At 37.2% G+C, this 15,540-nt stretch overlaps 1 protein-coding gene across 7 annotated transcripts in view; it reads right to left on the bottom strand.

Moving 5' to 3' along the window:
• LOC149814427 (rho GTPase-activating protein 6-like) overlaps positions 1-15,540 on the bottom strand; it is a 47,172-nt gene that overhangs the window by 24,637 nt on the left and 6,995 nt on the right. For 3 of the 7 annotated variants that reach the window (XR_016427819.1, XM_089988347.1, XM_089988346.1), the window contains exons 4-11: positions 12,852-12,922; positions 12,684-12,762; positions 12,401-12,545; positions 12,076-12,195; positions 2,960-3,037; positions 2,769-2,824; positions 2,581-2,650; positions 262-349 (exon numbers count right to left, since the gene is read on the bottom strand). Coding sequence is in view for 6 of the 7 variants with exons in the window: in XM_089988347.1 (XP_089844473.1) it covers positions 262-349; positions 2,581-2,650; positions 2,769-2,824; positions 2,960-3,037; positions 12,076-12,195; positions 12,401-12,545; positions 12,684-12,762; positions 12,852-12,922 (707 nt within the window). In the remaining variant the exon portion in view is untranslated. Of the gene's footprint in view, positions 1-261; positions 350-2,580; positions 2,651-2,768; positions 2,825-2,959; positions 3,038-12,075; positions 12,196-12,400; positions 12,546-12,683; positions 12,763-12,851; positions 12,923-15,540 lie in introns of those variants that run through there. The other 4 variants (XM_089988350.1, XM_089988351.1, XM_089988348.1 and 1 more) reach the window with 3 other exon arrangements.

Raw genomic sequence — 15,540 nt, 5'->3', positions numbered from 1 at the left:
CATTCCTCATCAAACCAAATAATGGCATCGACAATTTCAAAAGCAATAATAGCAATGACATAATGCAGCTATAGAAAGGAAAAAGTGGATCAGAAAGAATATTATGATCCATGGGCAACCAGATAGAAGAATAAACATGAAAGAAAGGATGAAAAAATTATTCAAAACTAAACAACAAAATGAACATATACAAACATCGAGGCCATCACTAAATAGAAGCTAATCGAAACCATTTGCAAGGACAAATGTCCTATATGATACCTCTGTAGAAGTCGCCGATTTGGCTCTGGGAAAGTCTCAGATATTGCAGCACGGATTGCAGCAACACGAGCTTCCTTCTGAACAATTCCTTTAAAATGTTTATAATAAAAATGAAGAAGACAAAGGATAAGAACTAATATACCAGTAAAACAATTTCAGAAAGCCAAAAAAACAGAACATTTATGCATGCCTGCACACACACACAGATATTTAAAATAGATCATGACTTTCTTTAGTACAGAAAAAAAATCACATAAAATGAGCACATCATAATGCAGTTTTGCACCTTTTCTAATTTGAAAAAAAGACACTGGATTTTTTCTGCTTATGTCTTTTTTCTATTCAGAATATCGATATAAAGGATTTTATCTTAACCATGACAAAAGATAGTATGATGCTGTATTTAGTGCACATCTTCACATTCCTTGCTGGTGTTTTACAGTGCATGTCATGCATCCCAACATACATTGTTTTTATACCGGATGATCTTTATGCCAGGTTTAAGTGGAAGGATGTCGATGCTAACCTCCGTCTAGCTATATGGATCTAAACCATTTCCAACTTGAAATGGCCTGTCAAAGCATGGAGCCTTGGACAAATAGAAGGAATTAATTGATGAAATACCTTTTTGATATTTAACAAGGGGAGCCCCCATTCAGGTGGTGGGGCCTGGGAGAACGAAACCCTACCACATGGCCCAACTCCAAGTGGTTAAAACCCCTCGCCCACAAATTGATAAACACCTTGGTTAGTAAAATTTCATAACTTATAATTGATAAAATACCTTTCTTTTCTTTTGTTATTATGTACAGGGGTAATTCATGAACTTCAAAGGTTTGAATATATTAATGAGTTGTATTTCAATCATTCAATTTAATGATAATAGCTACACACATTTCTCTGGTTCCTCATGGTATCTCACACACAAAAACAAAAATCTAGCACTGGTTAGAAGTTAGTGGCATCTTTAATATAAGCAGGGTTGCAACACGTTCAACTTAGAGAGACAATTGCCTGTTTCTACAGATCATGCGCCCACTCCATATACTGTCTCTTGGGCACCCCCTATGTTAAATAGGCAATCAAGATATGCGACCAATGCAAGTTACTATATATAAAGAGCATGCCGTTAAAAGTGTTCAACTCTTTGCCCCCGAGTCCCAAAAACAAATCTATCTCACACCAATTCAAGTATCAGTTCCAAATTATTTTAAAAGCAAATGTGCTGAAATAATGAAAGATCAGTCAGACTGAACTAAATAAAGTTGAAAACATAAGCACATGTATATGAACACCAATATGCATGCAAGCAAGTTCACACACGCACACACACAGAGGAAGAGTTAATATTTGAACCTAATCACACAATATTACAAATAGTATCTTACAAACCAAAACATTATGCCTCTAAGAAATTTCAGATGCACAGCATATACAGTTTTAAACTTCCCAAATTCAAAAAAACTGTACACCAGTGTCATCTATAGATTTTGAATTTTAGGCTTCACAGTTCCTAAAGAAAGAAAAATCAAAGTGTCATCCTATTAGAAGTTACCTGGTGAAAAGACCGACCAGAAAAGCTTAGTAAGGTGCACCTAGGTGCTCACCTAGGCAACATAGGTGACATAGGGACATGTCCAACACCTAGCAAGTGCTAACAGAAGGGTGGACACCATGCTAGTGCTTAGATTAAAGAGAAAGTGTTCAATTTTAGTTAAAAACAACAAAATACAAAATCACAATTTAGTAAATCATAGTTGTCAAAGTTTTCTCAGCTTTTTTATTTTTATTATTTAACATTGATTGCTGCATTTTGATTTAAGCATCCCATAGGTAATCAAGGGAGCTGGCCACTTAGAGCTTCTGACTACATAGTTGAAGCCACAATGAGAACAAAGAGAATCTGTTGCTGTGAAGAAGTGCCCATTCCATGAATGATGAAACACTCATCCAACAAGTATAATGTACAACTATAAGAAGATATGACTCCAGAAAAAAAGACAAATGTGAACCGTCTGACTGAAGACGAAGCTACTATGTGACAACTAAAATAGTTCTGAGAATTCCAAGTTAAAAATTAAAATTTGCAAATGTCCTCTGTTGAAATTTCTTAATGTTGTGAAACCAAATAGGAACGCCAAATCGTATGCACACTGGACATGCACACAAAAAATGATGATAATTTACAAAAACGATCCACAAAAAAAGAAAACTATAATAACAGCCATAAAGATAGCAAGAATAAAATGGTAGAGTAAACATGGTTGAAAATTCTTTTGCTGCACAAAAGAAAGGGAAAAATGAGTGAACAGAACATACTATATGCTTCTAGAAGTGTAGTGCAGCACGATGCAGGAACCGGAGAGGAAGGTAGCTCCCGCAGCACAAGCTTCAACCACACAATAATATGCAAATGATGTAAGGAGGTGAAAGTAATGAGCAGAACCAAATAATGTTACTAAAATATAAAATGTTGAGCTTAAAAAGGAATTATGCATACTAAATACCTTGACACAGTCGCCAATGACATGGGCATCCTCTTCAGGAGAAAATTCAGTCTTCCCTGAAAAACATGAGATAAGTTTTGTTGATAACCATTAATAAACCCCAAGAAAAACAAATATGGTAGATACATGTTGGACATAAGGATTAAGACAAAGTGCATTCAGGGGAACATCAGATAAGTTAAAAGGCAAACCCTGCTCATATTCCTGAACCCTGCGCTCAACTTCCTCAACATCAGCAGATTGACGCAAAATTCCTTCTACTTTTGAACCTAAACCCAAATCATTTAGAAAAATTAATTAATCAGACATAACATTCATCAAGTTTTTGGTACAATATGAGCCATTGATTTTCAATCTCCCTAAAAAACACATCTAAACATGAAAATTACCTAATCTAATACATGATTTCCACTACCCTATAGAAATTACATCTGCAAATTTGGATTAATCAAACATCCAAAACTTGTCGCCTTTGAAGCCATTTAGGATGGTTTAGGAGATAAGACTGTTTAGGAGTTAAACTTACATATTTACGTAAGAATATATATATATATATATATATATATATATATATATATATATATATATATATATGTGTGTGTGTGTGTGTGTATAATCTGTGTGTGTATTATTTGATGTTTGTATATAAGTTCCACTGGTTCAGGAGGGTTCTCACTTCCAAGCTTCCAAAACCCCCCTTTAGTATCAACAGTTATACTTTCTATTCATTTGGAACATTTAAGTATTCATACAGCTTCAATTATCACAACTTCTCATTTATCTCTTCCTTCCCCTCTTCCTCACGGTGAGTGCATGAGTTCCAATCTCTGCATGGCATGTTGCACTTGTGTGTGTGCATGTGCACAAGCATTCATTAATAAATTTCAAAATTTTCATGAACTTCAAAAAACACATCGAATTATTACATGCAAATGTTTGTGCGGCTATTTTTGTTGTTCAAAAGAAGCAATAAAGCATATACTATTATTTGTCTTAATTTTATGTGCACTTATTTTATTTATTTATGTGAACCACTTCCACAATTGGTTTACAAAAATTTTAACACATTCAGTAGAATTCATCATGGCCCCTTGGCATGCTTGAATAGTTCATCGGATCAGATAAGTATGGACAATCATAGCTTATTGTTGAAGTCCCACATTTGAACATGATAAGATCTGTTATATATATATATATATATATATATATATATATATATATATATATATATATATATATATATATATATTATTTCCCTGTTAGCTTTTGTAATGCCCACTAAGGGCAATTTAGTCTTTTTCCTTATTATGTAAATAGACATGTCCACTAGGGACATTTTTATTTTTTTTTCTTATTTTTATTTCTTTTGTTTTTTTTCATTTGTGTAGGGGCAAGAGGGTCCAACTCATAGAGTCGTTGGGGAGTTCCCAACGACTCTATGGGAGCTCCCTTGGTCCCATAAAGTGTATAAAAATGGGCTTTTACCCCCAGCCCTCTCTAATGCTTTCTATAGCATTTCAATATACTATTTTTTATATTTCAAGCTCCCTCTCTCTCACATTGTGTGCGTTTGGTGCCTAGCCCTTTGTGGCTTATTCCCATTAGTGGCCTCTTGTTTATGTGCATGTGCATTCGTTGTAGTCATTTTGTAACATTGTTCTTTGCACTAGTGTTTAATTACATAGTATCAAAACCCCTAAGTGATTGAGCACTTTTGGGACTCTTTTATTTTTTATTTTTTTTGTGCTTGTATTTTGCACACTTGTTATCCTCCTTCCTTCTCGTCCATAATGGCCAACAAGGATGCAGAGATTGATCTTTAATTCAAATTGAATGAGATTAACTATAGAATGTGGGTGGTCGCTATGAAAAACAACCTCAAAAATAAAAAACTTTGAGGATTTGTATGTGATATGGTTCCGGAACCCCAACAAAAACACACCTATAAGGAAGAAAATGAAAAAAAAACCTTGAATGAAGAAGAAAAAGCCAAGGTCATTGATGAATACCAATCCAAAGTAGAAGATTGGGAAAGTAACATGAACAATGTGGAGTTCGAAATTTGTGCTAATCTAGCCAAATTCAAGAAGGCAAATGAAACATGGTTCTTCATGAAAGGTATGTACACTCAAAGAGATTTTGCTAGGCACTTCTTTTTGCAAGAAAAAGTGAGAGCAACCAAGCAAAGAGACATGAGTATTAGAAATAACTATAGCACTTATTTTCTTATATGGAATGAACTTGCTCTTCTTAAACTCCAATGGAAAGGAAGTATTATTGCTATGAGGCAAGAACAAATGGAGAGAGAGACATATTCTTTCAATTCATTCATGGGCATAGGCTCAAATTTGAACTACGAGGATCACTACTGTTAGAACTTCAGTTTCCTCTTGCGCTGATCTGCAAAAGAGGGAAAGGTGAGAAGAAAAAGGGAGAAAGAAGATAGACGCTGAGTCGATTTTACTGCACACAGGCTGACGATATTCTTTTCCAATATATTATCGTGGCCTGGCTTAATGTATTTAAGCATTAGGTATTAGGTTACAATTGAATAAGTTACAAATTACATGCGTGCCCCAGTAAACACGTCAATAGGATTTCCCAGTTTGGGTCTGGGTCAGACCCAAACTGGATCCAGGCCCAAACTCTCAAACCAGCATACGACACTTAATACTCTCCCTCAAGTTGTGCATGGTCTTGAACCATGGACAACTTGTTCTTCAGGAACCAAAATTTGTTTTTCGTCAAACCCTTTGTAAACAAATTCGCCACTTGGTCTTCTGTAGAAATGAAATGAGGTTCAATCTCTTTGTCTTCAACCTTCTGTCGAATGAAATGTTGATCTATCTCAATGTGCTTTGTCTTACTGTGGAAAATAGGATTAAAGGATATGTTAATGGCACTTTGATTGTCACACAATAAAATAGACTTGGAAATCTGTTCTTCCAATTCATTCAACAAATGTCTCGTCCAAGTAGCTTCAGCCATTGATCGATATTCAGCCTCAGTACTTGATCTAGCCACTGCTTTTTGTTTTCTACTGCTCCAGGATACTAGGTTCTCCCCGAGAAAGATGCAATATCCGGAAACCAACCTCCTTTCATCAGGATCTCCTGCTCAGTCTGCATCACTGTAGACCATGACATCATGCATGCTTCCTTTTTTCCAACTTTTCTGATACACCAACCCATCTCCAATAGTACCTTTTAAGTATCTCAACACCCTCTTGACTGCATCCATATGCCCTGTTCGTGGCTCATGCATGAACTGCGACACTTGATTGACAGAATAAACAATGTCAGGGCGAGTAAAGGTAAGATATTGAAGCATGCCAACTACACTTCGATATCTTGTAGGATCCGGGTACAAATCTCCATCCTGTGAACTGAGCTTTTGATGTAAGACACTCGGTGTAGACAAAGGCTTGCAGTCTTGCATACCGAATTTCTTTAATAAATCTAGCATGTATTTATGTTGTGTCAAGGTCAGATAACCATCCTTCCTGTCTACCTCGACTCCAAGGAAATAGCGCAAATCTCCCAAATCTTTCATCTTAAACCTTTGACTTAATAGTCCTTTTATTTCTTCAATGTGATTCATGGAGTGCCCTGTAACTATAATATCATCAACGTATATCAACAACAAGGTGGTTATGCCTTTATCCTTGAAGATGAATAAGGAGTGGTCTAAGAGAGATTTACAGAACCCATGCCTCTGTATTTCTAAGGAGAAACTCTCAAACCACGAGCGTGAGGCCTGCTTCAAACCATATATGGCTCTTCTTAATCTGCATACATATGTGCTCGGGTCTCCCTCAGCATATCCTGGAGGTTGTTCCATATAAACCTCTTTTTTGAAGAAATGCAGTTTTGACATCTAACTGACTCAATGTCCATCCATGTTTGACGGCTAAAGACAATATAATTCTTATTGTCCCCATTTTGACCACTGGACTGAAAGTCTCATCATAGTCCTGACCATATTCCTGTGTAAACCCCTTTGCAACAAGTCTTGCTTTGTATCGTTCTATAGTGCCATCGGGTCTGTATTTGATTTTATAAACCCACTTGGAATCAACAACATTTCTGTTAGGAGGTCTGGCAACAATTTCCCATGTCTGACATTCATAAAGTGCTTCCACTTCTTCATTCATGGCCTCAATCCATTTGTTTGATTTCACAGCATGATGAAACCCTATAGGTTCATCATCTTATCAACCTGAAACAGAAAAAGTTGAAGATCCATAGAAAAATTATTGTAGCTGACCCATCTGTCAATAGGATGTCTGATTCTATTCGAACTCCTCAGGTTTCCAACAGGCATATAAGTATCTGATCCAATGTGAGGAGCAGGGAGAGTACCTTTTTCTCTTCGCACATACACATACCCTTTAAATTTTTCAATAGGATGCGATTGTGGGTTTGCCCCTTCTTCAGTGTATGAAGCTCCACCGACTTGATCCCCAGATTGAGGTAAGCATGCTTGGCCTGAGTCAACATTATTTTGGTCCGCCGAGTTTGTTTCTTGAGTACACTGAGGTGAGCAATCACCATAAGTATCTGCAAATAATTCTGCATTCATCCACGGATGATAAACTTCTTCTCTGGGAATCCCTTGACTAGTATTAAATGATACATCTTCAAGATTATTCTCGTCAAACACAACATTCCTGGAAATCCTAATACGCTTAGTCATGGGGTCATAGCACCGATAGCCTTTATAATCATCAGCATATCCCACAAATCTACACTTGGAAGCCTTTGGTTGGAATTTGTTCTTGAGAGAATCATCAATATGAACATAACAAATGCATCCAAACACCCGCAGAGCATTATAATCGGGTTGAATGCCGAAAAGAGAACATAATGGTGAACTATTTTGCAAAACTGTCATAGGCAGACGATTTATAATATAAACAGCTGAATGGAATGCTTCTGTCCACAAACTAATGGGAAGATTAGTGTCGTGAATCATGCTCATGGCAGTTTCAACAATATGCCTGTGCTTTCTCTCAGTGACCCCATTTTGTTGTGGCGTATGTGGACAAGACACTTTACGCTTTATTCCATTACTTTGGAGAAAATCAGTAAAATCCTTCGATGTATACTCACCACCTCCATCATAATGAAAATGCAAAATATTGGTAGAGAAATGGTTTCGAACAAAGGCATGAAAGTTGTGAAATATGGAAAAGGTTTCAGACTTATGCTTCATAAAGAATATCCAAGTATAACGAGAGTAACTGTCAATAAAGATGAGATAATATCTGCTGCCAGAAGAAGAGCATACGGGCGCAGGACCCAAACATCTGAATAAACAATTTCAAAGGATCTTGAAGCTCTTTTATATATAAAATCAAAAGGAAGTACATGACTCTTACGCATCTGACAACTGGGACATTTTTTATTACTAATCTCAAGGGCTAAGCTTGATTTAGGAATTAATTTGCTTGATACAAGTTTCGCAAGAAAAGAATAACTGCAATGACCAAGACGATCATGCCAAAGACTTGGCTTATTACATTTAGAAAGACTAAAAACAGACTCAGGACCTGACTTAGATAACTCAGACTGAAAAGACTTAGACTTCAATAAGGGCTTCAAGACGGGACTGGTATGCGCAAGTGGATCTTCCTTGAAGATGTACATATTTCCTTTTCGCTCCCCTTCAGCGAATGTCTCCCTCGTTTGAAGATCCTTGACATACACAAAAGAGGGAGTGAATTCAACATAAGAATGTGTATCATCAACAAGTTTAGACACAGAGATGATGTTCTTTTTTATGTTAGGAGCATGAACAACATTTGACAAATTGAGAGATGATTTTGACAAAGGAATGATTGCATTACCAATGTGAGAAATGTGATGGTGAGATCCATCTCCACTAACAATACTATTTTTACCAAAGTAAGAAACCGAGTTCGAGAGCTTACCAACATCACCTGTAACATGGGTCGTTGCTCCTGGATCAACATACCATGATCCTTGATCATTCGGTTTCAAGTGTAACCCAGACAGTGCAGCCAGCAACAGTTGTTTCACCTCCCCATCAGACTTGGTAACATTATCTTCCTTCTTGCTCTCAGTGTTTTGCAATTTGCCTTTATTTTGAGGATTAAACCAGCAATTTGCCTTAATATGTCCCTTTTTATTGCACAGGTAACATGTCAGGACAACTCTTTGAGTTTGGTTCTTCGCATTAGAGTTGAACGACATATTGGGTGTGGGAAGCAAACCTGGACCTGCAAATCTGCCACGACCTCTTCCTCCTCTGAAGCCATTTCCTCCACATCCACGACCAAAGGAGAAGTGAGAACCCAGTGGCTAAGACATCTTGGGAGTCAGATTGAGCACTAGAATCTTCAGCGATGCCTTTCAATGACATTTCGTATTGTAGAAGTTTTGCTCGGAGGTCTTCAAATGTGGGAAGCACGGGCAAGCACAATAATGATGTCACCAATACATGATAATCTGGGCCTAAACCATTCAATGTCTGTTGCACTTTATCCTTGTCCGGCACTTCACATCCAATAATGGTTAATTGATCTGTAATGATCTTCATCTTATTCAAGTAATCCATGATAGATAGACCACCTTTTTTAAGAAGCTGGAATTCTCGCTTGAGGAATAAAACTCTTGCCTCAGATATCTGAGAGTATGTATGTGTCAACTTGTTCCACAATTCCATCACTGTGCAGTCGTCGGGGATAGCAACTAGTACTTCCTGAGACAAAGTAGAGGTGATGTAGGCAATCAATGCCTGATCTTTTCTCATCCAAGAGACATAATCCGGGTTGCGAACACGGTGAGTAGATGCAACCTCATGAGCGTTTGTTTCCTCCTTCGCAATGAACTCTGGTGGGACTGGAATTGATCCATCTAGATGACCAAAGAGATCTTGGCTCCTGATAAAATGAACTATTTGCCTCTTCCAAGTCAGGAAATTGGAGTTATTTAATTTTTCAGAAACAAGTTGACTGAGAAAGTTTGATGACAAACCAGACTGGGATGGAAAAGAATCCATGGTAACGAGACACGAGAATATAAAATGGAAAGCACTCTAAGAAAAGGCAATCAAATGATTACTTAAAACTCAAGATAATGTAACTGTTCAAAATCAGTCCAGAAGAGAACTCACTATAACAGAACTCGGATCCTTTTTTTTTTCAGATCACGAGAATACTCAAATTATCAACTCAATATTTATGAATCAAGCCAAAGCACAACTAATCAATGTTATGCATATTCAAGATATCGGATCACGTGAACAAGGGCCAGATCACGTTGATTAACTGAGTTTTCAGATTAATCAACGATGAATATTCAGATAAAGGAATGGAAAACAAATCCAACAGAAAGAGAAGGAAGGAAAGTACGAGCAACGATTCAAGAGATATTGATTAATCGTATTTGCAGATTAATCAGCAATAAAGGAATGAGAAAACAAATTTTAGAGAAGAAAGAAAGAAGAACTCGTGTTTTCAGATGAAGGAAGAAAGAGGAAATCACGAGTTTCAAGATAGGGTTTCAGATGAAAACACGACAGTGCTTTCAAAAAAAAAAACTGGAAGAGAAGAAGAGATCGTGGTTTGAGAGAGAAAACGATAACCCATATTGGGAAAAAGGAAGGTTTCCTGGCTGAAATTAGATGATCTCTAAGGTCATACCTTTTTGGAATCAACACCGAGCCCTAGGTCCAACCACGCTCTGATACCATGTTAGAACTTCAGTTTCCTCCTGGGCTGATCTGCAAAAGAGGGAAAGGTGAGAAGAAAAAGGGAGAAAGAAGATAGACGCTGAGTCGATTTTACTGCACACAGGCTGACGATATTCTTTTCCAATATATTATCGTGGCCTGGCTTAATGTATTTAAGCATTAGGTATTAGGTTACAATTGAATAAGTTACAAATTACATGCGTGCCCCAGTAAACACGTCAATAGGATTTCCCAGTTTGGGTCTGGGTCAGATCCAAACTGGATCCAGGCCCAAACTCTCAAACCAGCATACGACACTTAATAACTACTTCATAGGGCTTCAACTCCTTTCAGTGAAATTCTTGTCGATCTATGCCAAGAATAAACACGCTTGGCTCTAAAAAAGGATATTAATGAAGTACATGTAGTATCTAAACTGGACAATAATACAAGAACATATAAGCCTTCTCACTTTTGGAAAAATAATTATAACAACAATGGTGGTGAAAAAATTTGTGTCATCACGGTAATGAACCAGAGCATTGTCCTAAGAGAAAAGTGGCTTCCGTCGGAGAGAACTCGAGCAACTCAAATGGAGATAAAAAAAGGAATGAAGATATCAAGGACTCCATTGCACAACTTATGGAAGCATTTCAACAATTTGTGAATAACAACTCTTCCACACCTTCTACTTCTGGTGTCGCGCTTTCATCAACTCCCGGTATGTCTTCCTGGATTCTTGCGAATTTCTTTACCAAAGTTTTACAATCCCTTAGGTTATCCTTTCTTTTAAGCAAACTTTCGATGATATCACTGTCAGTTTGAGGGAGGGTGTTAATATATATATATATATATATATATTATTTTTCTTATCTTTTGTAATGCCCACTAGGGGCAATTTAGTTTTTTTCTTATTATGTAAATAGACATGTCCACTAGGAACATTTTTATTTTTTTTCTTATTTTTCTTTCTTTTGTTCTTTTTCCATTTGTGTAAGGGCAGGAGGGTCCAACTCAAAGAGTCGATGGGGAGCTCCCAACGACTCTATGGGGGGCCCCCTTGGTCTCATAAAGTGTATAAAAAGAGGTTTTTGCCCCCACTCCTCTCTAATGCTTTCTATAGCATTTCGATATACTATTCTTTATATTTTAAGCTCCCTCTCTCTCACATTGTGTGTGTTTGGTGCCTAACCCTTTGTGGCTTATTGTAATTTTCCCATTAGTGGCCTCTTGTTTATGTGCTTGTGCATTCGTAGTAATCACTTTGTGACATTGTTCTTTGCACTAGTGTTTCATTACAAAGATCATGTAAACACCTTGAGGATTCAAACCAAAGAAGGTCCTTTTTCTGTCATGGTTACATAATTCATCCCTTGACAGACTCTCTTTGCTCACGATTTCTCCATAATGTTGTTGCAAAATAATGCAATAAAGTCATTTATACTAATATATTGAATTTCTCAATACATTTTGCAGTTAGTCATTTTCTCAAAATAAAAAAAAATGTGTCCAAGTACACAAATGCATCAGCTTGCATGTGCGCACATGCACAAACACACACATGCAAACTCCTCATAGTATTTACTTTTCCCACATAAAAGTCATAACTTACCAAACTGCTCGAGAAAGCACAGAGCTTTTTCTAAAAAGGATGGACTCCCATCAATGTCTTCAAGTGCAAGCAAAATAGGTCGCCCAACAACTAAAGACTTGACAGGATGCTTATCCTTCCCTGCATAAACATAAAAAGCCTAAGCACATAATTTATAAAAAGCTCCACGCCAAAGTATCAACCATAACACATGAAACAAATGCGATAAGCAGCCTTTCATGATCAATAACTGCCCGCCCAATGGAATCTGAGAGATATACTTTCTCAGCTTCATATTATTGTCAATAAGGAAAGGACAGCCATAGTCTTTTATAGAATTGCTTACATTCTGGGAAAGAACCTTCAAATGTTTCTGACACATCATTCCTGAAAATTCCATTATGTCCCATCACAAGAGATGCATCAGGTGCTTCTGCCAAGGCATGCTCAAGGGCAGATTTCCATTCAAACAAATCCTCTGACGACTCTGCCTACCAGTGAAACAAGAATAATAATAATGGAGAAAAGATCAATAACATGGACAACAATCCAAGTTGTTTTCAAAAGTACATTATATCTAACATGTACCCAGGAAATAGCAAAGCGTAAACAAAAAATGGACAAAGTACCTTGAGTGTGAAAGCTCGCCCATCACGTCCATCAGGGAACAAGACGGTTAAGAGTTTCTTATCTTCCCTAACAACTACACTGCATAGCCACAATTCATGGAAGATGATTAACTTTCACATATAAATGAAAAGATAATTTTGACCACCTAACATTCAAATAGATGATACCTTCCCGAATTATTCAAGTCAATCCCACCAAGAGTGATGTTCACCTCACCACCTCGATGAGGAAGTGCATTCTGAAATTTACCACGCACCATTCAGTTAAGCACTTGAAACATCACATGTCAATCAACTAAGCAATTATGCCAATACAGCATTTATCTCAAGTGTCACTAAGAACAACAGTAGCCAATACAATCTATCACTAAGCACCCAAAAAAAAAAAAGCATTTCCTTTTGACAGAAAGAATGTCTGGATCCACCCATAGTGGTATGTACCCCAATTTGTTGTTTGGTTACCTAACTATAAAGCATTACAAACAACTGCTACATGATTGGTATTTCAATAGCATGACTAAGATGATTCTTTGAATAGTTAAAGTTGGCAACTTTTCTGCATTTCTTGGATGAAGTGTAAGCACCTCTTTTGGTTGCTTAATCAACATGACATATGTTAATAGTTGTGTGATATAATGAATTACTATTTGTGTGCTGCCCCTTAGTTTAAGCATTCATTTGTACATTAAATTTAATACAAGGGGTATTTTTGACTTTGTAATGTTTTCCCTTCTTTTGTCTTGTAGTGTACATAGAGGAGTCAACCCTTATAAGGGTGTATCCTTCTTTTATTAAGAATTGAATGAAGTTTTCTTAAGAGAGTTTCTTCACACTTTGCTCTCTCATCTTTTGTGGTATTGGTTGATATGGTATCAGAGCCATAATCAAGAGGAGAGAGGGCTGTGAGGGTGCATTTGGGAGGAGAGAAGCTTTGTTCCTGTTATGCTACAGTGTTGTCTTGGTTTGTGTGCCTCGAAAGTGATGTACATACGATTTTAGGGATTTCATCAGTTTGAGGTATGCATTTGCTAGAGAGTGATTTTAGAAGTCATACAAACCAAAAATCATGGAGATCAGTTGAGATTTGGAATTTCTGTGATTTCTTTCATATTTTCTGGATTTGGGGGTGAGCAATGTTCAGTTTGAAGAAATAAGTCGATTCCAATCTTATCAGGGGTTCTTAATGGCTCAGATTTAGCACAATCTGAACATTTTTGGGTGGAGAAGCCATTGATACCAGTTTTGGGTGTTATTTTAGCGATTTGGTTGAGATTTGGTGAATTTTTTAGACCCTAAAGCTGGTGGTAAACTGTTTTTGGGCCCATATTGCTGATTTGACTGATATATCAATCTTAGTTTTCGTGCTTTTGATATTCCCTCAGCTCTGGTGTGTAAATTGTGACATCTGGTCAGTTTATTTTGCAGTTTTGTGCAAGCATAATGATGGTTCTTGGTCATTTCGTCACCATCTAGTTGTGTAGCTTTTGTTGGAGTCTTCTTGGATTGAACCATCTCTATGTTGCTATCGTGATTTGATTAGCACACATATTGGTACTTGTTCTTGTAGAATTGCATCTTTTGCGCAGACATTCAATATATTGTAGTTTGGAGGTTGTGGTGTGAGATGGAAAAAGGAGAAGGAATTCAGATAGTTCCCATGAAACTTGATGGGACAAACAATGCCTATTGGGCAGACTTTATGTATGTCTGCAGTAATAGTAGGAAATGGGCTTGGAGGATATTTGAATGGCACGAAGGTGAAACCCAAGCCCACTGATGTTGATTTTGACAAAGCAATAGATGAATGGATTATGAATAATGCAAGAGTCAAGGCTTGGATACTAAGTTCAGTAGAACAGAGGATACCTATGAACCTTTCCAAATTTCAAGAGAATAAAGAAGCATGGGCATATCTCAAAAAAGTTTACAAGTAAGCGAATCGGGCTAGGCAATATCAGCTTACTTAAGAATTGAGAGGTATGCGTCAAGGAAACAAGTCAATTGCGAAATTTTATTCTGATATGCAAAGAGTTTGGGATGCACTTGGACTCATAAAGGGTCAAACCAAAATATGAAAAGTGTGTGAAGTGTGAGATGTGCATTTTATGTCAAACTTGTCGGGGGCTTCTTGATCAGCACAAGGAAACGGTAAGGGTTATTAAGTTTTTTATGGCACTTTGACTAAAGTTTGATGGAGTGAGGAGTGTCATATTGCATCGTCTTGTCTTACCCTCGATTACAAATGTTCTAGCTGAATTGATTGCAGAAGAAACAAAGATAAGGTCTCTTGGAACCTATTCATCCAATGGCAGTGTTATGGTAGTCCCTCGGCAATTGGGTAGTAAATTTGGTGGTAAAGGTGGTGGAAGAGCTGGAGGAAGAGGTGACTTGAGTTTTATTCAATGTTACTATTGTAAGAACATTGGTCACATGAAAAACTCTTGCCCAACTCTCAAGAGAAATAAAGGTGGAGTCTATATAACATCTTCTAATGGTGAGGGCACTAAGCCCAAGGATGATCACACTGATATTGGTGCTTAGTATGTTGGTTTACCCATTGAGAGAGCCTCAAAACCATTAGGTGGTGGTTAGCTTCAGTTGTTGGAGAAGATGCAGCAACAGATGCAAAAGCAAATCCAGCATTTACAACTTCTTGCTCAATCAGTTGTAGCCTTTCCTTCTGCAACTCCTGCTTCTTCTGGAACTGCCTTTTCAGGTATCTCAGGTTGCTCCTCAGCTTGGTTAATAGACTCATGAGCTTCTTGTCATATGACAGTCTATAAGCCTGTCTTAAACAATTGTCAACCTTGCGATGACACTTTTTGTACTGTAGATGATTTTTTTGCATCTGTTTCAA

The sequence above is a fragment of the Nuphar pumila genome, chromosome 15 (genome assembly GCF_984573655.1).
Source record: "Nuphar pumila chromosome 15, dmNupPumi1.hap1.1, whole genome shotgun sequence".
Taxonomy (NCBI): domain Eukaryota; kingdom Viridiplantae; phylum Streptophyta; class Magnoliopsida; order Nymphaeales; family Nymphaeaceae; genus Nuphar; species Nuphar pumila.
This window is presented reverse-complemented; position numbering and strand designations above follow the sequence as displayed.